At 46.1% G+C, this 24,409-nt stretch overlaps 1 protein-coding gene across 1 annotated transcript in view; it reads left to right on the top strand.

The window, feature by feature from the left end:
- The window catches only part of myo15b (myosin XVB), a 520,694-nt gene that overhangs the window by 107,646 nt on the left and 388,639 nt on the right, over window positions 1-24,409 (top strand). The window contains exons 18-20 of the mRNA XM_078226038.1: window positions 2,557-2,652; window positions 8,117-8,248; window positions 15,674-15,799. Of these exons, the coding sequence (XP_078082164.1) occupies window positions 2,557-2,652; window positions 8,117-8,248; window positions 15,674-15,799 (354 nt within the window). The remainder of the gene's footprint in view (window positions 1-2,556; window positions 2,653-8,116; window positions 8,249-15,673; window positions 15,800-24,409) is intronic.

The following is a 24,409-nucleotide window of genomic DNA, read 5'->3' on the forward strand; positions in this document are numbered from 1 at the left end:
AAACTCCCAGCCACCAGGATATCAGGGCGATGTCACGCACACAGATGATATCTTGGTGCAGGCTGCCCTGTAGTTAAGGGTGCCCCTGAGGGTCAGTGTGATTGCTGCCAGAGGCACGGTTCTCACAAGGTGCTGGAATTGTTGTGATAATATCAGAGTTTCCCTATGGCTGGGTTGAGTGGTGGGTTTGATCATTGTGAACTTGCTATTACCCAGCAGAAGTAATGCAAGCTCCTAAATGGCCGACAGGTACAAAAATTAAAATCACGTGGGATTCGGAATGGGCTGGCTAGATGGATACAGGACTGGCTTGGTCATAGAAGACAGAGAGTTGCGGTGGAAAGGTGTTTTTCAGAATGGAGATTTGTAGCCAGTGGTGTTCTGCAGGGACACCCAACTCACTATGTTCCCAACTCTCGATCTCAGGGTGAAATGATTCTATACTCCCAAATATCGGCATCTTGAGACAGAGTCTTTACCTTTTTGAACTTGGACTCCTCCCCTTTCAACTCTGCAGTGCGAGCTCCCAATGACTGATCCAGTTTTTCTTTGTCGCTGGTCTAATAACTCAATGTGGCAAACAAATAACTGAAGGATTTATTGATAAGAAGAATTATATACAATGAAGGGTACAACACCACAACTAGTACAGGTCAACTCCTAACTCCAACTGAGGCACTCCAGTCCCAGGACTCCTTGCACTTGCTCCCAATTGGCCCAGGTTCATGCACTCTCACTCCATTGGCTCCGGCCCAGTCAGGTGTTCTGTGAAGGATCACCCTTTAAAGGGGCCATGCGACCACAATAGGGATAGAGCAAGGGGCAGCGGGAATGGGACTGACTACATTGGTGTGCAGAGTGCTAGCATTGTCTCAATGAGCCAAATGGTTTTCTTCTGTGCTGTAAGGACTCTAAATTCTGTTAATAAGTAGTTCCAGCCAGTTCTATCTCCTTAGGATGCTCATTGACTCTGTTGATGATAACCAGTAGATGCATCTGGTCTCAGTGTATTGAATAACAAACATTTGTCCTGAATAGGCTTTCTTTATTTGGTTCTGAAAAGTTCAGTCACAAAGCTGTTTGTGGCTTCATTGAAATGTGTACATTTGCAGTTGAACATATGGCGACAGAGAAGACCAAATATACATTCAGAAAATGCATTACAAAATGGATCATGCTGAGTTGAGATACATCTAATCCCTATTGATACATTTGCTTTGAACAGACCAGCAGCTTAGACAGAGAGCATGGAGGTTTCTTCTACCTGACAGATGGCTGGTTACCTCACTGGGTCCTTCCAGCTCTGGAGGCAGAGTTCCAGTGTCCCACAAGTGACTGGGGTGAAAAGCTTTAGTCTGTTTTATGCACTCCTCTGCTGAATAGGTTTGATGAGGAGATGCCGGCGTTGGACTGGGGTAAACACAATAAGAAGTCTCACAACACCAGGTTAAAGTCCAACAGGTTTATTTAGTAGCAAAAGCCACTAGCTTTCGGAGCGCTGCCCCTTCGTCAGGTAAGTGGGAGTTCTGTTCACAAACAGGGCATATAAAGACACAAACTCAATATACAAAATAATGGTTGAAATGCCAGTCTTTACAGGTGATCAAGTATTAAAGGGACAGACAATGTGAGTGGAGAGAGCATTAAGCACAGGTTAAAGAGATGTGTATTGTCTTCAGACAGGACAGTTAGTGAGATTTTGCAAGCCCAGGCAAGTCGTGGGGGTTATAAATAGTGTGACATGAACCCAAGATCCCGGTTGAGGCCGTCCTCATGTGTGCGGAACTTGGCTATCAGTCTCTGCTCAGCGACTCTGCGCTGTCGTGTCATGAAGGCCGCCTTGGAGAATGCTTACCCGAAGATCAGAGGCCGAATGCCCGTGACCACTGAAGTGCTCCCCAACAGGAAGAGAACACTCTTGCCTGGTGATTGTCGAGCAGTGTTCATTCATCCGTTGTTGTAGCTACGACACACGACAACGCAGAATCGCCGAGCAGAAACTGATAGTCAAGTTCTGCACACATGAGGACGGCCTCAACCGGGATCTTGGGTTCATGTCACACTATTTGTAACCCCCACGACTTGCCTGGGCTTGCAAAATCTCACAAATGTCCTGTCTGGAGACAATACACATCTCTTTAACCTGTGCTTAACGCTCTCTCCACTCACATTGTCTGTACCTTTAAGACTTGATTACCTGTAAGGACTCGCATTCCAACCATTATTTTGTATATTGAGTTTGTGTCTTTATATGCCCTGTTTGTGAACAGAACTCCCACTCACCTGACGAAGGGGCAGCACTCTGAAAGCTAGTGGATTTTGCTACCAAATAAACCTGTTGGACTTTAACCTGGTGTTGTGAGACTTCTTACTGTGAATAGGTTTGAGGCAGCATGCTGCTGGGAACTTCTGGGGAACCAGCCAAGATTGTATTGAATGGTGGAGCAGGTTCGATGGGCCTACTACTGTTCCTATAAACTGTCCATATTTCATTTTAACAGCTCTTTAGTTTGACCTTGTCCAGTATTGTAATGTGGTTATTGTTCTTGTCCTCAGGACCTGGGTGTGAACAGTTTTGAGCAGCTGTGCATCAATTTTGCCAATGAGCAACTCCAGCATTTCTTTAGCCAGGCTATGCTCACACAGGAACAGGTAATGGCATTGGGCTAAACACTAAGGGGCTTATTTTACTGAGATAATGAGAACAGATGCTAATTGTGTGCTGTGGGAATAAGGGGCACTGTTTGTGAGTGTGAATTTAGCAGACAATATGTGGGCGAATTGTTGTTGAAATTGACAATTGCACCTGATTCATTGTATTTCCCTAATGCTGTCATACAGTGTCTGCACTCACACACTGATGATGTTTCCCCCCTTACCATCAGGGACCTGTGGAAAAATCTGTTACTTACTTTTTGGTTGCACTTCAGCCCCACGCTCCTGATCTTTGTGCGCTGGAGGAAAGAGGACCTCCTCATGGGCTGCTCCTGGGCTTGACAAAGGTGGTCATTAATACGTCCAGGTAGTTGTCCATCCACGCTGTCTGCCCCTCTTGTGCAGCTATGTTGACTGCCAGCAGTCCCTGGAAAGGGAGCACATGGTGTCTGCCACCACCATCGAGGCCTCCCATGCCTGCTGGGCACCACGGGGACTGGAGTGTATTATTGATCCCTTTTATCATATTTTGTTTTTGATGTTTTAAGTTTCCTTTGAGATTCTGTTTACCTTGATGCAGTATCCCTTTCACGATTTATATTTTTAATTGATCCCACAGTTTGTTGATTTAGTTTATCAGTTAATGAAAAGAAGCACAGTGATGATGTGGAGAGTGCTGGGATAGAAGCCAATGTGGAATGATGGCTCAGAGACTGAGGGAAAGGACACACAACACTGGAAATCTTGAGGGAGGAGGTTCAGGGAGAGAGGGATGTGCTGTTTCCACAGGGCAGGAGAAGGCTGCAGAGACAGCTAATGGGAAGTATGTGGGAAGAGAGTCCAGAATGTGACAGATAGGAGCACTGACCCCAGGATACTCCTCAGTATCGCAAGAAATTTAGCAACTTGACACGACTGGTCAAGTGAGAGTTCCATCTCACAAACACACTGCTCTATAACTGTACCACGATCAGCATCAACACTGCTTTCACCATCTAACTGTACACTGACATTCACACACCCAACATGGCAATGCTCACAACTCAGTCACATCTCACAGCTATTCAACAGCATGTACACACAGCACTCAGTCATAATCACTAACTTTTCTCTTCCAGGTCAAGGTTACACATAACGGGCAGCAGCAGGACCTGACTGGGTGGAGGGAAGGAGAAAGGGACGGGGGGCAGGCAGGGAAGCATGACTGCAGCACATCACTCCCCTTGTGGAGGCAGTGCTGGTCAGGACCAGGAATGGAAGAAGCAGAGGCCAGTGGAAGCTCAGGCAGTTGCCCCCAGTTGTATCTCCATTGAAAGGAGCTTGCAGAATGTCTGTAATTGGCACGGCTCTGTTCTCCAGCAGAGGAACCCAGAGGTACTGGTGTGGCAATTGAAACCTATTGCCCTCTCTCCAGATGCCAACATTGCTGCTCCCTCCCCCGGAATTCCATCATTGTCCTGTCGGCTAGCAAGCCCATACTGAGAAGGTGCAGTCTGGAGCCAGACACCATAGCCCACTACCTCTCAAGGAGAATATTCCTCTTCAGAATCTTAGCAGCCATCCATCTCGGCTGCTGCTGCCAGTTGTACAACACTTTATAGAAGCAACAGGCTAGGGAAGAACACCTTAAAACAACGGGATAGTTGCTATAAAAAATATAAAGTGATGAAAAGCTCAGCAGGTCAGGTATCACCTATGGAGAACTGCTGAAAAATCATTGACCTAAATGTTAGTGTTGTTTCTCTCTCTTCAGTTTCTCTCTCCCAGATCTACTGAGCATTTCCAGCACTTCCTGTTTTGATTTTTCAGTCAAGAAATTACTGATCTTTTACACTTGAGGAAGGGCTTGAAGATAGTTGCTCTTTCAGGTTTTGATTTTCCAGAACTCCCAAGATAATCTCGTACAGTCCCCATGGAAGGTAGCAAATATAGCCCTGCTGTTCAAGAAATAACGGCCAGAGAAATCAGGAAACTATATGCCTGTTATGCCGACATCAGTCGCAGGTCAAATGCTAGAATTTAATATCAAGATATAGCAACAGAACCCTCAGAATTACAATATGATGAAGCAGAATTAGAACATTTGATAACAGACACACATGCCGGAATTCTACTGGCAAGCGCGCCTCGAATTCGGGGTGGGTGAGTCTCGCAGAATGGCATTCTCTGTTGGTCTCGGGTGGGATTTTATGAGCCTCGGACTGGCGAGGTGGTAAAATTCCAGTGACATTGTTTCACAAACATGTTTGAGATTTCAAGGTTTTAACTAACAAGATGGATAAGGAGGAACCAGTTGGATTTTCAAAAAGCATTTGACATAAAAAATTATTGCACAAAATTAGAACTCATGGAATTGGGACATTAGCACGGATTGAGGATAAAAGCAAAGACTTGGAATAAACGGGTTATCTCAGATTGGCAGTCTGTGATCTATTGGGGCCTCAGGTATTTATAATCTATATTAATGAATCCAATTGATTATCCAAGTTTGCTAAGGCTACAAAGTTAGGTAGAAAAATAAGCTACAAAGATATCTGAAAGGGATTCAAACAGTTTAAATGTGTTGGCAAGAACATGGCAGATGGAATATTATGTGGAGTAGTGTAAAATTATGTACTTTGGTTAGAAAAATAGAATATTTTTAAATGTCAAGAGCTTGGGAGATGTTAACATTCATAAGGACCTGTGTGTCCTTGTACAGAAATCACTGAGAGTTAACATATAGGTACAGAAAAGGGGAGGCGTGGCGTAGTGGTATTGTCATTAGATCCAGAGACCCAGGGTGAGATCAAGGAACCCGGGTTCAAATCCATTTTTTAATTGAATTCAAATGTTATCATTCTGTTCAATCAGAGAGCTCTCTGCCTCTGAGCTTCTCCAGCAATAGGAATGATATAGTCGTTCCTCAGAATGTATCGAGCCAGAGAGACCTCCCTTATGCCAAAGGCAGGGAGGATTGAGATGTGTGGCTAATATGGCTGCCTGTAAGGTTCCATTAAGATAAGAAGAATTAAGCTTCTGTGACCTCTCCTGTCCCTGGCAATGCAAACCTGGCTGATATCCAGTCAATATTTTATAATTTGTTTATAGATGATAGTAAGACAATTCAAACTTTAGAATAACTTTTACAAATCCTTTCTCTAGTGTCCTCATCAATGGATTTCTTCTCCATTGGGAGGGTTAGCATTGCTGCCTCACAGCGCCAGGGACCCGAGTTCAATTTCCGGCTTGGGTGAAGACATTCTCCCCGTTTTTCCGTGGCTTTCCTCTGGGTGCTCCGGTTTCTTACCACAGTCCAAAGATGTGCAGGTTAGGTCGAATCGCCATACTAAATTGCCCCTAAGTGTCAGGGGGTTAGCAGGGTAAGTAAATGGGGGATATGGGGATAGGGCCTGGGTTGGATTGTGATCAGTGCAGACCTGATTGGCCAAATGGCCTCTTTCAGCACTGTAGGATTCTATGATTCTCAGCTTTGTCTCTGAACAGAGTCATGTTCTATTTTCCAGTTTCTTCTTTATTCCCTTTAACTTCAGACCTTCTGGAAACTTTTCTTAACTTCTCTCGCTTCTTAACTAGTTGCCTTTTAGGTCTTTGGCAATTGTTGTCTGAACCATTACACCGTTGGAGGGCTTTTCTTACAGCAAAGCTAAAAGTGCTGGTTCCTCTTTAGCTTCTTGTAGCAGAGCTGAGAGAGAATTGTTTACCGCTTTATTGTGTGTTCCCAACTGCCTATAGCTTTCAGCTAATTCACCAAGAAAGCTGTAACTCCCCTTAGAGTCCCTCTAGTTGCTAAGTGACTATCTTTCTTCATGCCATAGGTTTCTAAACACAATAGTATCTCAGCTGGAACTGAAACTAATTCCCACACAGAGAAACACTTTTGTCCAGCATGAAACCTAACTACAACTCCCTTCCAAGCACAGAAACATTAAATTAAACTTACCTAAAACTATAGCTTATTTGTAATGCTTACCCATACAAATATAAATCCTTTAAACTACCTTAAAAGTTTATTTATTTTAAAGTTTATTTATTACTCATAAGTAAGGCTTACATTAACACTGCAATGAAGTTACTGTGAAATTTGGTTTCCCAACAACATTACTGTGAAATGTGATTTCAGTCTATGGGTCAGTCATTTCTTCCAGTTCTCTCCTCTCTTACTCCCTCGGCTGGGGTCTACTTGACTTGATTCAATTGCATTTTACACCTATTTCACTGTAGTCTGCTTCTTTGTTCTTCCTGTAACCTAGGGTGGCTGTTGGGGATTAAATGCATTGTGAAGTGAAATGAAATGACTGTTTCCACAGGAGTAGAAGATTCATTGGAAGGATAATGATTCATTAGAAGATTGTAACATTATGAAGTTTTGTTTTATTTATTCTTACATGGGATGTAGGTGTTATTGGCTAGGCCAGCCATCCCTAATTGCCCTTGAGAGGATGGTGGTATTCACCTTCTTGAACTTGTGATGATACTATTTTGATATATTTTATGTTTAAGGCTGCTTTAAGAGGAAGTGTTTTGTTATAAGAGTTAATTTGTCTGGTAAACATGCAACAGATGCTAAGAATGCAGGTGAATAATTGATTTTAACTGGGAATGTGTTACTTTGTAGAATTAATGGACCTTTTTGTTTATTTAGGTTCTCCTGGAATTTTAGACAAGGTATGCAGTGTCATGAGTTTTGATTAGGTTGATTGATGGGGGCAGAGTCATGTGATTAATGGGAAGAGCTAACCTTGCAGGAATCAGTTTCATTTTCATTTTTAAAATACAAGAAGTTGCTGCCTGGACCTGCTGGAAGAAACCAGTGTCTCTCTGTCTCTGCGAATGAGAAAAGAGATTTGGAGAGATGTCTATTGGAAGGCTAGGAAATGGCAATTGGAATATGCTATGCATTGCTACATGGACTGGATAAGCATCTTTTATACAAAAAATGGCTAAATATTTGAAATGGGGGGAAAGTGTTGTATTTAGGGAGAATCTTTTGCTAATTGTATATCAATTTGATAAGTGTATTCAGGTGGAGGGTGTGAATTGGGGACTCACCTATGCTTGTTTATATTGGAGCAGGTTTCAAGAAGGTTGTATTGTTGGAGGTGTATGATATATTTGTATCTCTGCAATAAAAACTAATCTGTGAATAAAGGCTTGACGTTAGCATTCGATCCTTCACTATCTGAATTTTGACATCCTTGATCTCTTTAGATGTTGCAAAGATACCAGGCTGTGGGGAGAAAGTTGGGCATTGAGATTCACTTTTGATTGGTCTAGTACAGAGCTGGCACAGAAATGATTGGCTTTTTCCGTGCTTTTAATCTCTCAGCTCCTACAGTTCTTTGCTATGTTGGCACTATGTTCATGACTAAACCACCATATCGGATCTTGACAAACTTTGCTTAATCTTCCTCAGAAAAACAGATTTGATCATGAACGTCTCTCCCTCTGTGTCCCTCAGGAGGAATATTCCCAAGAGCAGATTGGTTGGGCTTTCATTCCTGTTTCTGATCGACAGAATTGTTTAGACCTCATTACAGCCAAACCACATGGAATTCTCCGGATTCTGGATGACCAAACCAACTTGCCTCAGGTCAGATGGGCTTTACAAATCTCTCACAGGGTGGATTGGGGGTGGAGTGTTGTCCAAGGTGTGACCCAGAGACTATACCCATGGTTTACTAGCTGCTTTGCTATGCCCATGACATTCCCAACATTCCTTCCTTTCTTCGACATTTGAGCACAAGGTTAATTTTCCCTGGTGGCAGGGGAAAGATTTTGATTTCTGTTGTGGTTTTCAGGATGTCCCTAAGTATTTTACTAACTTCAGAGGTGTAGTCACTGTTGTAATGTAGGAATATGGCAGCTCATTTATAATGTGGAAATGCCGGCGTTGGACTGGGGTAAACACAGTAAGAAGTTTAACAACACCAGGTTAAAGTCCAACAGGTTTATTTGGTAGCAAAAGCCACACAAGCTTTCGGAGCCGCAAGCCCCTTCTTCAGGTGAACTTGGGGCTCCGAACAGTATTTGGGGCTCCGACAGGGGTCACAACTAAGTTGGAAGGGTACAAATATCCTGGCTGGGAGCTTTGCTAGTGCAGTTCAGGGGGGTTTAAACTAGTATGGCAGGGGGGTGGGGATCAAACTATTAGGTCTATAAGTGTGGTGGCTGGGGACAAGCTTGGGGCTGGGACAAGGCTGGCAAAGAAGAAGAGCACTCTGGGGGAGGATGACCTCACTGAGCCTGGAGGTCTGGAGTGCTTATACTTCAATGCAAGGAGCGTAGCAGGTAAGACAGACGAACTTGGGGCCTTAATGCGCACGAGGAATTTGGATGTGGTTGCGGTGACAGAGACTTGGTTGAAAGAGGGACAGGACTGGCAGCTGAATATTCCAGGGTACAAGTGTTTTAGGCGAGACAGAAGAGAGGCCAAAAGAGGTGGGGGAGGAGCGGTATTAGTTGGAGAGCATATTACAGCGGTGCAGAGGGAGGACAATTCAGAGGAGTCGTGTAACGAGTCACTCTGGGTGGAGCTTAGAAACAGGAAAGGCGCAGTCACTATGTTGGGGGTGTACTACAGGCCCCCCAACAGCCCAAGGGAAGTGGAAGAATGGATATGTCAGGAGATACTGGATAGGTGCAGGAAATACAGGGTTGTTGTAGTGGGAGACTTCAATTTCCCTGGTATAGACTGGAAATCGCTGAGGGCAGGGACTCTGGATGGGGAGGAATTTGTAAAATGTGTACAGGAGGGTTCGTTGGAACAATATGTAGACAGCCCGACTAGAGAGGGGGCTATACTGGATCTGGTACTGGGGAATGAGCCCGGTCAGGTCTTCAAAGTTTTGGTTGGGGAACATGTGGCAAATAGTGACCACAATTCTGTTAGCTTTAGGATAGTGATGGAAAAGGATGAGTGGTGTCCCAAGAGTAAGGTGTTGGATTGGGGGAAGGCTAACTTTATTGGGATCAGGCAGAAATTGGCAGCTCTTGATTGGGAGAGGCTGTTTGAGGGTAAATCCATATCTGGTATGTGGCAGTCTTTTAAGGAACGGTTGTTAGGGCTACAGGACAAGCATGTGCCTGTAAAAAAGGATAGGAAGGGTAGGATTAGAGAACCGTGGATAACCAGGGAAATTGAGGGACTGGTCAAAAAGAAAAGAGAGGCGTATGTTAGGTCCAAGCAGCTAAAAACGGAGGGAGCTCTGGAGGAGTACAATGAAAGTAGGAAAGTACTCAAACGGGGAATTAGAAGAGCAAAAAGGGGTCACGAAGTGTTCTTGGCAGACAGGATTAAGGAGAATCCCAAGGCATTTTATTCATACGTTAGGAACAAAAGGGTTGTTAGGGAAAAAATCGGACCTCTCAGGGACAAAAGTGGGGACTTATGCTTGGAGCCCAAAGAAGTAGGAGAGATCCTAAATGAATACTTTGCGTCGGTATTCACAAAGGAGAGGGATGTGTTGACTGGGAGTGTCTCTGAGGGGAGTGTTGAACCGTTGGAGAAAATCTCCATTACAAAGGAGGAAGTGTTAGGTTTGTTAGAGTATATAAAGACTGACAAATCCCCAGGGCCTGATGGAATCTATCCAAGGCTGCTCAGGGAGACGAGAGGTGAAATCGTTGGGCCTCTGACGCAAATCTTTGTCTCGTCACTGGATACAGGTGAGGTCCCAGAGGATTGGAGGATAGCCAATGTGGTCCCGTTATTTAAGAAGGGTAGGAAGGATAACCCGGGTAATTATAGGCCGGTGAGCTTGACGTCCGTGGTGGGGAAGTTGTTGGAGAAGATTCTTAGAGATAGGATGTATGCGCATTTAGAAAGGAATAAACTCATTAACGATAGTCAGCATGGTTTTGTGAGAGGGAGGTCATGCCTCACTAACCTGGTGGTGTTTTTTGAAGAAGTGACCAAGATGGTTGATGAAGGAAGGGCCGTGGATGTTGTCTATATGGACTTTAGTAAAGCGTTTGACAAAGTCCCTCATGGTAGGCTAGTGAAAAAGGTTGGGTCTCATGGGATAAAGGGGGAGGTGGCTAGATGGGTGGAGAACTGGCTTGGTCATAGAAGACAGAGGGTGGTAGTGGAAGGGTCTTTTTCCGGCTGGAGGCCTGTGACTAGTGGTGTTCCGCAGGGCTCTGTATTGGGACCTCTGCTGTTTGTGATTTATATAAATGATCTGGAAGAAGGAGTAACTGGGGTGGTCAGTAAGTTTGCGGACGACACAAAACTGGCAGGACTTGCAGATAGTGAGGAACATTGTCAGAGGCTACAGAAGGATATAGATAGGCTGGAAATTTGGGCAAGGAAATGGCAGATGGAGTTCAATCCTGATAAATGCGAAGTGATGCATTTTGGTGGGAATAATGTAGGGAGGAGCTACACGATAAATGGAAGAACCATAAAGGGTGTAGAGACGCAGAGGGACCTGGGTGTGCAAGTCCACAGATCTTTGAAGGTGACGTCACAGGTGGAGAAGGTGGTGAAGAAGGCATATGGCATGCTTGCCTTTATAGGACGGGGCATAGAGTATAAGAGTTGGGGTCTGATGTTGCAGATGTATAGAACGTTGGTTCGGCCGCATTTGGAATACTGCGTCCAGTTCTGGTCGCCACACTACCAGAAGGACGTGGAGGCTTTGGAGAGAGTACAGAGGAGGTTTACCAGGATGTTGCCTGGTATGGAGGGGCTTGGTTATGAGGAGAGATTGGGGAAACTGGGGTCGTTCTCCTTGGAAAGACGGAGGATGAGGGGAGACTTAATAGAGGTGTATAAAATTATGAAAGGCATAGATAGGGTGAACGGTGGGAAGCTTTTCCCCGGGTCGGTGGTGACGTTCACGAGGGGTCATAGGTTCAAGGTGAAGGGGGGGAGGTTTAACACAGATATCAGAAGGACATATTTTACACAGAGGGTCGTGGGGCCTGGAATGTGTTGCTGGGCAAGGTGGTGGAGGCGGACACACTGGGAACGTTTAAGACTTATCTAGACAGCTATATGAACGGAGTGGGAATGGAGGGATACAAAAGAGTGGTCTAGTTTGGACCAGGGAGCGGCGCGGGCTAATTGTTCCTTGTTTCTCGTTTCAAGGCTTCATTCTATGATCATCTTGCTGGTGCCAGTACAGAGCGAGACTGCGGATAGTTGGGAACCTGTCTCTGGGGCAGGGAATTCATATGGTGTTCGTGGAAGTGGAAATGACTAGGGTTGGGAAGCATTTTCCGATCAGGGCCAGTGTGATCTCCTGGACACGTTTCGATCGCCTCAGGGGGTCGGAGAGGAATTTCCCAGATTTTCTTTTCCCCATATTGGCCCTGGGGTTTTCACTCTGGTTTTTCGCCTCTCCCTGGAGATCACATGGTCTGGAATGGGGGGGTGGGGGTGAGTTAATAGGTTGTGATGAACAAAGCATCGTAGCTGTGAGGGACAGCTCGGTGGATAGGATATTGGTATCCTATTGGTATATTGGTATGAAGATAGGCTGGAAAATTGGGCGGGGATCCTGGATTCAGGATTCAATCCTGGACCGGGGGGCGGCGCGGGCTTGGAGGGCCGAAGGGCCTGTTCCTGTGCTGTATTGTTCTTTGTTCTTTGTTCTTTGACAGCTTGTGTGGCTTTTGCTACCAAAGAAACCTGTTGGACTTTAACCTAGTGTTGTTAAACTTCTTACTGAGCTCATTTATACACAGCCCTGTAGTAAAACAAGAGTGTCCTCTCCGGGGCACAAGCCTGGGCTGCCCTAACGTCAGGATTCCCTTCTTGACCTCCGCGGTTAAGTCCAAAGGAATGTGAAGCAACCCATTTGGCATTGACTTGGTTGCCGGAATTGCCGGAAGGATGACAGATTTAGACATCAGTTTCCCTTTGGCCTCCACTCCAGATTTATTTTGTCAGGGTTTACCCCCTGAGCCATCTGATGCGCGATATAACTCACGAGGCTTGAGATGCTCAAGGAAATAAAGGCTTTTATTTACTATTACAAAGAAGCTACCATATATAGTACACGATCCCAGACTGAGGGGTCCCAGACAGAGCAGTGACCTTTATACCTCTCCCAGGAGGCGGAGCCCGACTGGAATGTACCATAATAACTATAATACAGGTAGAACAGCCCAACCCTAACCCCAACAGTAACAAGTAGAACAAACTCGTAGTTCTGGCCAGACCCTGGCTCAGTACTACCTGGTGGGAACCAACGATGGTTCACCACACCATCACCTCTCCCAAAGTAACCACAAGGCAGTGGAGTTATTCACCCAAAGCTCGAAGTTGCTGAGTGCTAGGACGTGTCCACATGTTGGTGGGCCTCACACTGCATGTCTGGGGGCCAAACCTCCTCTGAAGCTTTAACCTCGGGCAATGAGGCTGGAGGAGTTTGTGTGTCACCATGAGGAGGTACAGTTGTGGACTTGCTCATGGAGAGGCTGTGCGATGATGAGGAGAGACTTACACATTTAACTCTTTTTCTTTGCATTGGTGTAAGCTGAAAAAGGTAAACTAGCAGAGAAACACCTGGCCAATGACACCCACACATGAGATAGATCAAGAGCTCAATAATTAGATAATGATCAGATAATCTACTAGATATTTGGGCAGATGTCTAGTAGAGTGGGTTAATTGATTAGCTTTGCTAATGATCATGTAGACCATGGCATTTCACTGACATCAGCAGTCACATGCGAGACAGTCAGGAGAGAGGATGGCACACTCTGTACTTAGGAGAGACACACACACTCTGTAACCTATCTTGTATATCGTGTTAATAAACCAGTTTGAAGCAAGTACCAGAGTAAGACCACAGTTTCTCTAGATAAATTAGGCCACACCCTACCAGAGGCGGTGGTGTAGTGATATTGTCGCTCGACTAGTAACCTAGAGACCCAGGGTAATGCTCTGAGGACCCAGGTTCGAATTCCACCACGGCAGATGGTGAAATTGGAATTCAATAAAAATTGGGAATTAAAAGTTTAAAGATGACCATGATCCAATTGTCGATCAAAAACCGACCTGGTTCACTAATGTCCTTTCAGGAAGGAAATCTGCCATCCTTGCCTGGTCTGGCCTACATGTGACTCCAGATCCTGACCCCTGACAATTAAATGGCCACTCAGCTCAGGGGCAATTAGGGATCGGCAACAAATGCTGGCCCTACCAGCAAGCCCATAAATGAAAAAAGAAATATTTGAAACACTCACCTATAGTTATTTGAATAGTATTATCTACATGAGAGACAGACTGAATGAGGGCATCTCCAACATCGGAGAGTGTTCACTGAATGAGACATGAAACCACAGTGGTTTGATTCAGAGGAGAGGGTGCTACCAATTGAGTGCCTGTTCACATGAATTCAGGTATTTCAACCTCTCGAGCGTGGAGAACTGAGAAAGGCTGCCCCCTGCTGAGAGGCTCCCCCTCTCAATGAGAGCCCCCTCCCCTCCATCACCCCGACGAGAGGCTGCTTTCTGATGAGAGGCTTCTCCTCCCAACAAGAGCCCCCATGCCACCTCCCCCCCTCCAACGAGAGGCTGCCCCCTGATGAGTGGATTTCGACATTTTGCCATTGGGAGTTGACCTATCGTCAGTCAAGGTTGTGAATCTACAGGGTCAGAGGTTCTAATGTTTCAGGGAATGGACGCGGGGGGGGGGGGGGGGGGGGGGGGGAATGGGGAGGGGGTGAGGTTCGGGGAAGCCAGTGGGTGAAAGGGAAGGGTTGCTTGAACATAAGATTGTTGTTACATATGGAGTGTTGCTATTTTGTGTATATGAAGGACTTACCTTTAGGTGCCCATTGTTTTGTATGATGTGTGGGGTCTGTATCTATGTGCATTGTGGCTCACATTGCAGCACAATCGTATATAACACAGCTGTTGGTTTTGACACATGCATCGGAGTCCCATCTTCAAAAGCTTTTGCTGGGCACACACTCTCCCACTCTCCCACCAAATTTGGACTCAGTGTCACTGAAGAATACTTGTTACTGTTTATCTGGACCAGTCCTTTGCTGGTTGTTTCATAACAATGTTTCCAGCAGGGAATGGAAACATTTGTTTCTTGCCTATTTTATCTAACCTGTAACATCTTGTACACCTCGATCAAATCTCCTTTGCTCCAAGGAAAACAACCCACGCTTCTCCATCCGAACCTTGTAGCTAAAATCTTTCAGTCTGGAACCATTCTGGTAAATCTCCCTCTGCACCCTCTTAAGGACCCTCATGTCCTTCCTAAAATGTGATAACTGGACAAAATACTCTGATCGTGGCATAAACAAAGCATTAACAAATTTGTGAAACACAGTGAGTCTTTAAACAATCCATGTAGACTTTTCTTGATAAACCCACACTTGTCCATGACCAACATGGCAGAGGTTTACCATTAGGGGCTTCTTTAATTAATAACAACTTTAGACCACATACAAAAAAACCCCCATCAAATTAAAGCAACTCGGTGAAAGCTGAACTCACTCAGCAACATGGAACTGACACAGCAAAAGTGAAGCAGGCTAAAGCAGTTAACTGGATCACCTGGTAACACTGAATCGAGCTGAAGTAACAGAATCAGGCCACACAAAACCCTCAGCAATCACAAAGCCAAAGTATACTGAGCCACACTGAACCAAACTATACCAGCCTAACTGAACCAGTCTAGCTAAGGAGAACCAAGCCAAGCCAGCAAAAGACAACAAAACTATTTCAATTCAGCAAACATCAGGTTAGCCAACACAGACAGATTGAACCAACCCAGTCAAAGAAAACCAAACTGGAATAGTCTCACAGAGAAACCAGACCAGGCAAAATCAGCTAATCCAACCCAAAACAGGAAAAGTGCCAAAACAAAAATCAAATAATGAACTGAGCAAAGAATCTGGTCAAAGCCATCTTCATTCAAATGAGTTTAACCAAAGACTAATGGGTAACTGTGTACAAGAGCAATCAGTATTGAGTGAAGCTCTGGAGGGTTAGACCTGCGGTGTAAATCATGACTGTATTCTGATTTCTGATGTGTTTTTATTTTAAGGCTACAGATCACACTTTCCTCCAGAAATGCCACTACCAGCACAGCAACAATCCCTGGTACGTCAAACCCAAGTTGCCACTTCCAGTTTTTACAGTTAGACATTATGCTGGTGCAGTAACGTACCAGGTAAGTGACAATATTAGTTCCATCATCAATTGCCTTTTAATTTCTGAATGTGAACTTTAATGATGTCCGTGTTGAGAATGTAAAATGATTCCACCTATTTATGTCATTATTCCGTCAAGACAGGTACAGCACAGGGTTAGATACAGAGTAAAGTTCCTTCTACACTGTCCCCATCAAACACTCCCAGGACAGGTACAGCACAGGGTTAGATACAGAGTAAAGTTCCTTCTACACTGTCCCCATCAAACACTCCCAGGACAGGTACAGCACGGGGTTAGATGCAGAGTAAAGCTCTCTCCACACTGTCCCATTCAAACACTCCCAGGACAGGTACTGCATGGGGTTAGACACAGAGTAAAGATCCCTCGACAATGTCCTCATTCAAACATTCCCAAGACAGTTACAGCACGGGGTTAGATACAGCGTAAAGCACCCTCTACAATGTCCCCATCAAACACTCCCAGGAGAAGTACAGCACGGGTTTAAATACAGTGCAAAACTCTCTCTACCCTGTCCTCATCAAATGCTCCCAGGACAAATACAGCACGGGATTAGAGAGAGTAAAGCTCCCTCTACACTGTCCCCATCAAACACTCCCAGGACAGGTACAGCATGGGGTTAGATACGGAGTCAAGCTCCCTCTATACTGCCCCATCAAACACTCCAGGACAGGTACAGCACAGGGTTGGACAGAGTAAAGCTCTCTCTGCACTCTCTCTTTGGATGAGAATATAGGATGCATGGTTAGTAAGTTTGCAGATGACACTAAGATTGGTGGCATTGTGGACAGTGAAGAAAGTTATCTCCGATTGCAACGGGATCTTGATCAATTGGGCCAGTGGGCTGACGAATGGCAGATGGAGTTTAATTTAGACAAATGCGAGGTGATGCATTTTGGTAGATTGAACCAGGGCAGGACTTACTCAGTTAATGGTAGGGCATTGGGGAGAGTTACAGAACAAAGAGATCTAGGGGTACATGTTCGTAGCTCCTTGAAAGTGGAGTCACAGGTGGACAGAGTGGTGAAGGCGACATTCGGCATGCTTGGTTTCATCGGTCAGAACATTGAATACAGGAGTTGGGACGTCTTGTTGAAGTTGTACAAGACATTGGTAAGGCCACACTCGGAATACTGTGTGCAATTCTGGTCACCCTATTATAGAAAGAATATTATTAAACTAGAAAGAGTGCAGAAAAGATTTACTAGGATGCTACCGAGACCTGATGGATTGAGGCTGGATAGACTGGGACTTTTTTCTCTGGAGCGTAGGAGGCTGAAGGGTGACCTTATAGAGGTCTTTAAAATAATGAAGGGTACAGATCAGCTAGATAGTCAATATCTTTTCCCAAAGGTAGGGGAGTCTAAAACTAGAGGGCATAGGTTTAAGGTGAGAGGGGAGAGATACAGAAGTATCCAGAGGGGCAATTTTTTCACACAGAGGGTGGTGAGTGTCTGGAATAAGCTTCCAGAGGTAGTAGTAGAGGCGGGTACAATTTTGTCTTTTAAAAAGCATTTAGATAGTTACATGGGTACGATGGGTATAGAGGGATATGGGCCAAATGCGGGAAATTGGGATTAGTTAAGGGGTTTAAAAAAAAAAGTGCGGCATGGACAAGTTGGGCCGAAGGGCCTGTTTCCATGCTGTAAACCTCTATGACTCTATGACCTCTACACTGTCCCCATCAGAAACTCCCAGGACAGGTACAGCATGGGGTTAGATACCGAGTAAAGCTCTCTCTACACTGTCCCCATCCAAAACTCCCAAGACAGGTACAGCGCAGGGTTAGATATAGTGAAATGCTCTCTCTGCACTATCCCCATCAAACACTCCCAGGAGAAGTACAACACGGGGTTAGATACAGGGTAAAGCTCCCTCTACACTGTCCCCATCAAACGCTCCCAGGACAGGTGCAGCACGGGGTTAGACAGAGTCAACCTCTTTCTACACTGTCCCCATCAAACACTCTTAGAACCGGTACAGCACGTTGTTAGATACAGAGTAAAGCCCGCCCGACATTGTCCCCATCAAACACTCCCAGGACAAGTACAGCATGGGGTTAGATACCGAGTAAAGCTCTCTCTACACTGTCCCCATCCAAAACTCCCAAGACAGGTACAGCACGGGGTTTGACACAGAGTAAATCACCCTCGACACTGTCCCCATCAAACGATCCCAGGACAAGTACAGCACGGTGTTTGATTCAGAGTAAAGCTCTCTCTACGCTGTCGCCATCAAACACTCCGAGAATCGGTGCAGCACGGGGTTGGAAACAGAGGAAAGCTTCCTCTCCACTGTCCGCATTCAACAGTTCCAGGGCACGTCCAGCATAGGATTGGATCCAGAGTAAAGCTCCCTCTACGCAGTCTCCATCAGCCATTCCCAGGACAGATGCACCACGGGGTGAGAAGGAGTAAAGCTACCTCTACACTGTCCCGATCAAACACTCCCAGGCAGGTTCAGCAAGGGTTAGATTCAGAATAAAGTTTTCTCTACACTGTCCCCATCAAACACCAGGTTAAAGTCCAACAGGTTTATTTGGTAGCATAAGCTTTCGGAGCGTTGCTCCTTCTTCACGTAAGTGAAGAGTTGTGTTCACAAACAGGGCATACATAGACACAGACTCAATTTACAAGATAATGGTTGGAATGCGAGTCTTTACAGGTAATCAAGTCTTTACAGGTACAGACAATGTGAGTGGAGAGAGGGTTAAGCACAGGTTAAAGAGATGTGTATTGTCTCCAGCCAGGACAGTTCGTGAGATTTTGCAAGCCCAGGCAAATTATGGGGGTTACAGATAGTATGACTTGAACGCAAGATCCCGGTTGAGGCCGTCCTCATGGAACTTAGCTATCAGTTTTTGCTCGGCGATTCTGCCTGTCGTGTGTCGTGAAGGCCACCTTGGAGAACGCTTACCCGAAGATCAGAGGCGGAATGCCCTTAACTGCTGAGGTATCTCCTGACAGGAAGAGAACACTCCTGCCTGGTGATTGTCGAGCGGTGTTCATTCATCCGTTGTCGTAGCGTCTGCATGGTCTCCCCAATGTACCATGCCTCGGGACATCCTTTCCTGCAGTGTATCAGGCAGACAACGTTGGCCATGTCACAAGAGTATGTACTGTGTACCTGGTGGATGGTGTTCTCACGTGAGACGATGGCATCCGTGTCGATGATCCGGCATGTCTTGCAGAGGTTGCTGTGACAGGGTTGTGTGGTGTCGTGGTCACTGTTCTGCTGAAGGCTGGGTAGTTTGCTGCGGACAATGGTCTGGTTGAGCGGTTGTTTGAAGGCAAGAAGTGGGGATGTGGGCATGGCCTTGGCGAGATGTTCGTCTTCATCAATGACATGTTGAAGGCTCCGGAGGAGATGCTGTAGCTTCTCCGCTCCGGGGAAGTACTGGACGACGAAGGGTACTCTGTCTACCGTGTCCCATGTTTGTCTTCTGAGGAGGTCGGTGCGGTTTTTTGCTGTGGCGCGTCGGAACTGTCGATTGATGAGTCGAGCACCATATCCTGTTCTTATGAGGGCATCTTTCAGCGTCTGTAGTTGTCTGTTGCGATCCTCTGTGTATACGGAGGGCTTGTCCGTAGGGGATGGCTTCTTTAACATGTTTAGGATGGAAGCTGGAGAAATGGAGCATCGTGAGGTTATCCATGGGCTGGCGGTACAGTGAGGTGCTGAGGTGACCGTCCTGGATGGAGATGCGTGTGCCCAAGAATGCAACCAATTCTGGAGAGTAGTCCATGGTGAGTCTGATGGTGAGATGGAACTTGTTGATGTCATCGTGTAGTCGTTTGTGATTCTTCGCCGTGAGTCCAAAGGAAGAAAATGTCATCGAGTGTATAGCATCGGTTGAAGGTCCTGTGCGGTGAAGAGGTCTTGTTCGAACCTGTGCGTGAAGATGTTGGCATATTGAGGTGTGAATGTGGTCCCCATAGCTGTTCCGTGTGTCTGGATGAAGAACTGGTTGTTGAAGGTGAAGACGTTGTGGTCCAGGATGAAGCGGATGACTTGTAGAATTGCATCTGGAAGAAGGAGCAACGCTCCAAAAGCTTGTGCTACCAAATGAACCTGTTGGACCTGAACCTGGTGTTGTCAGACTTCTTACTGTGCTTACCCCAGTCCAATGCCGGCATCTCCACATCATGCCCATCAAACACTCCCAGGCAGGTTCAGCACAGGGTTAGATACAGAGCAAAGCTCTCTCCACAAGATCCCCATCAAACAGTTCCATGACAGGTGCAGCACGGGTTTAGACAGAGTAAAGCTCTCTCTACATTGTCACCATCAAACAATCACAGGACAGGTACAGCATGGGGTTAGATACAGACTAAAGCTCCCTCTACACTGTCCCCATCAAACACTCTCAGGACAGGTACAGCACTGGGTTAGGTAGAGAGTAAATCTCACGCTACACTGTCCCCATGAAACATTCCCTGGAAAGGTACAGCACGGTGTCAGATAAAGAGTAAATCTCCCTCTGCAATGTCCCCATCAAACACTCCCATGACAGGTAGAGCACGGGTTAGATACTGAGTGAAGCTCCCTGTACACTGCCCCCTTCAAAAACTCCGAGAACCGGTGCAGCACGTTGTCAGATATAGAGTAAAGCTCCCTTGACAATGTCATCATCAAACACTCCCATGACAGGTTCAGCACACGTTAGATACAGAGTAAAGCTCCCTCTCCACGGTCCCCATCAGCCACTCCCAGGACAGATGCACCATGGGGTTAGACAGAGTAAAGATCTCTCTCCACTGTCCTCATCAGACATTCCCAGGACAGGTACAACACTGGGTTAGATATAGAGTAAAGCTCCCTCTATACTTTCCCCATCAAACACTCCCAGGACAGGTACAGCATAGGATTGGATACAGAGTAAAGCAACCTCTACATGGTCCCCATCAGCCCCTCCTGGGACAGATGCACCACGGGGTCAGACAGAGTAAAGATCTCTCTACACTGTCCTCTCAAACACTCCCAGGACAGGTACAGCACTGTGTTAGACTGCGAGTAAAGCTCCCTCTACACTGTCCCCATCAAATACTCCTAGAACTGGTGCAGCTCGTTGTTAGATACCGAGTAAAGCTCTCTCTACACTGTCCCATCCAGCACTCCAAAGACAGGTACAGCATGGGTTTAGATACAAAGTAAATCTCCCTCTACACTGTCCCGATCAAACACTCCGAGGACAGGAACAGCACGGGGTTAGATACAGAGGAAAGCTCCCTCTATACTGTCCGCATCAAACACTCCCAGGACAGGTACAGCATGGGGTTAGATACAGAGTAAAGCTCCCTCTACACTGTCCCCCATCAAACACTCCCAGGACAGGTACAGCATGGGGTTAGATACAGAGTAAAGCTCCCTCTACACTGTCCGCATCAAACACTCCCAGGACAGGTACAGCACGGGGTTAGATACAGAGTAAAGCTCCCTCTACACTATCCCCATCAAACACTCCCAGGACAGGTACAGCATGGGGTTAGATACAGAGTAAAGCTCTCTCTACATTCTCCCCATCAAACACTCCCAGGACAGTACAGCACGGGGTTAGATACAGAGTAAAGCTCCCTCTACACTATCCCCATCAAACACTCCCAGGACAGGTACAGCATGGGGTTAGATACAGAGTAAAGCTCCCTCTACATTCTCCCCATCAAACACTCCCAGGACAGGTACAGCATGGGGTTAGATACAGAGTAAAGCTCTCTCTACATTCTCCCCATCAAACATCCCAGGACAGGTACAGCATGGGGTTAGATACAGAGTAAAGCTCTCTCTACATTCTCCCCATCAAACACTCCCAGGACAGTACAGCACGGGGTCAGATATAGAATAAAGCTCTCCCTCTGCACTGTCCGCATCAAACACTCCCAGGACAGGTACAGCACGGGGATAGATACAGAGTAAAGCTCCCTCAACAATGTCATCATCATACAGTCCCAGGACAGGTGCAGCATGAGGTTAGATACAGAGTAAAGCTCCCTCTTCACTGTCCCCATCAAACACTAAGAAATCTTCCAACACCAGGTGAGTGGGAGTTCTGTTCACAAACAGGGAATATAAAGACACAAACTCAATTTACAAAATAATGGTTGGAATGCGAGTCTTTAGAGGTAATCAAGTCCTATCAAACACTCCCAGGACAGGTACAGTATGGAGATTGATAAGGAGTAACGCTCCCCCTACACTGTCCCATAATACACTCACAGGACAGGTGCAGCACGGGGTTCGATACAGAGTTAAGTACCCTCCACAGTGTCCCCATCAAACAGTCCCAGGACAGGTACAGCATGGGGTTCGACAGAGTAAATCTCTCTCCACACTGATCTCATCAAACACTCCTAGGACGGGTACAGCACGAGGTTGGATACCGAGTAAAACTCTCTCCACACTGTCCCCATCCAGTACTTCCAAGACGGGTAAATCATGGGATTTGATACAGAGTAAATTTCCCTCTACACTATCCACATCAATTAATCCCAGGACAGGTACAGCACGGGATTAGATACTGAGTAAAGCTCTCTCTTCACTGTCCCCATCAAACACTCCGTGATCCGGAACAGCACGTTGTCAGATACAGAGTAAAGCTCCCCCTACAAGATCCTCATCACACATTCCCAGGACAGTTACAGCACAGGATTAGATATAGAGTGAAGCTCCCTCAACAGTGTCATCATCAAACACTCCCAGGACAGGTACAGCACGGGGTTAGACAGAGTGAAGCTCTCTCTTCATTGTCCTCAACAAACACTCCCAGGACAGGTACAGCACGGGGTTAGATACAGAGTAAAGCTGTCTCTATACTATCCCCATCAAACACTTCCAGGACAGGCACAGTACAGGGTTAGACAGCCTAAAGTCCTCTCTACACTGTCCCCATCAAACAGTGATGTGGAGATGCCGGCGTTGGACTGGGGTAAGAACAATAAGAAGTCTCACAACACCAGGTTAAAGTCCAACAGGTTTATTTGGTAGCACAAGCTACCAAGCTTCACGGCGGTCAGAGTACCCTTTATCGTCCAGTACATCCCCGGAGCCTGCAACATGTCATCGATGAAGACGAACATCTCGCCAAGGCCATCCCCACAGCCCCACTTCTTGCCTTCAAACAACCACACAACCTCAAACATACCATTGTCCGCAGCAAACTACCCAGCCTCAGGAGAACAGTGACCACAACACCACACAACTCTGCCACAGCAACCTTTGCAGGACGTGCTGGATCATTGACACGGATACCATCATCTCACGTGAGAACACCATCCACCAGGTACACGGTATATACTCTTGTGGCATGGCCAACGTTGTCTACCTGGTACACTGCAGGAAAGGATGTCCTGAGGCATGGTACATTGGGGAGACCATGCAGATGCTATGACAACGGATGAATGAACACTGCTCAGCAATCACCAGGCAGGAGTGTTCCCTTCCTGTCGGGGAATACTTCAGCAATCACGGGCATCCAGCCTCTGATCTTCGGGTAAGCATTCTCCAAGGCGGCCTTCATGATACACGACAACGCAGAATTGCTAAGCAGAAACTGATAGCCAAGTTCCGCACACATGAGGACGGCCTCAACTGGGATCTTGGGTTGTCACACTATCTGTAACCCCCATGACTTGCCTGGGCTTGCAAAATCTCACTAACTGTCCTGGCTGGAGACAATACACACCTCCTTAACTTGTGCTTGGCCCTCTCTCTACTCACATTGTCTGTACCTTTAAGACTTGATTACCTGTAAAGACTCACATTCCAACCATTATCTTGTAAATTGAGTTTGTGTCTGTATATGCCCTGTTTGTGAACACAACTCCCACTCACCTGATGAAGGAGCGAGACTCCAAAAGCTTGTGCTGCCAAATAAACCTGTTGGACTTTAACCTGGTGTTGTGATACTTCTTACTGTGCTTACCCCAGTCCAACACCAGCATCTCCACATCATGACTAGTGGTGTTCTTCAGGGATCAGTGCTGGGACCTTTGCTGTTTGTAATATATATAAATGATTTGGAGGAAAATGTAACTGGTTTGATTAGTAAGTTTGTGGATGACACAAAGGTTGGTGGAGTTGTGGACAGTGATGAGGACCGTCAGAGGATACAGCAGGATATAGATTGGTTGGAGACTTGGGGGACGGAGAGATGGCAGATCGAGTTTAATCCGGACAAATGTGAGCTAATGCGTTTTGGAGGGTCTAATACAGATAGGAAATATACAGTAAATGGCAGAATCCTTAAGAGTATTGATAGGCAGAGGGATCTGAGTGTACAGGTACACAGGTCACTGAAAGTGGCAATGCAGGTGGACAAGGTGGTCAAGAAGGCATACGGCATGCTTGCCTTCATCGTCCGGGGTATTGAGTTTAAAGATTGTCAAATCAGGTTGCAGTTTGATAGAACCTTAGTTAGGCCGCACTTGGAATATAGTGTTCAATTTTGGTCGCCACACTACCAGAAGGATGTGGAGGCTTTGGAGAGGGTACAGAAAAGATTTACCAGGATGTTGCCTGGTATGGAGGACATTAGCTATGAGGAGAGGTTGGAGAAACCTGGTTTGTTCTCACTGGAGTGACGGAGGTTAAGGGGAGACCTGATAGAAGTCTACAA

Source organism: Mustelus asterias, chromosome 12 (genome assembly GCF_964213995.1).
Source record: "Mustelus asterias chromosome 12, sMusAst1.hap1.1, whole genome shotgun sequence".
NCBI lineage: Eukaryota > Metazoa > Chordata > Chondrichthyes > Carcharhiniformes > Triakidae > Mustelus > Mustelus asterias.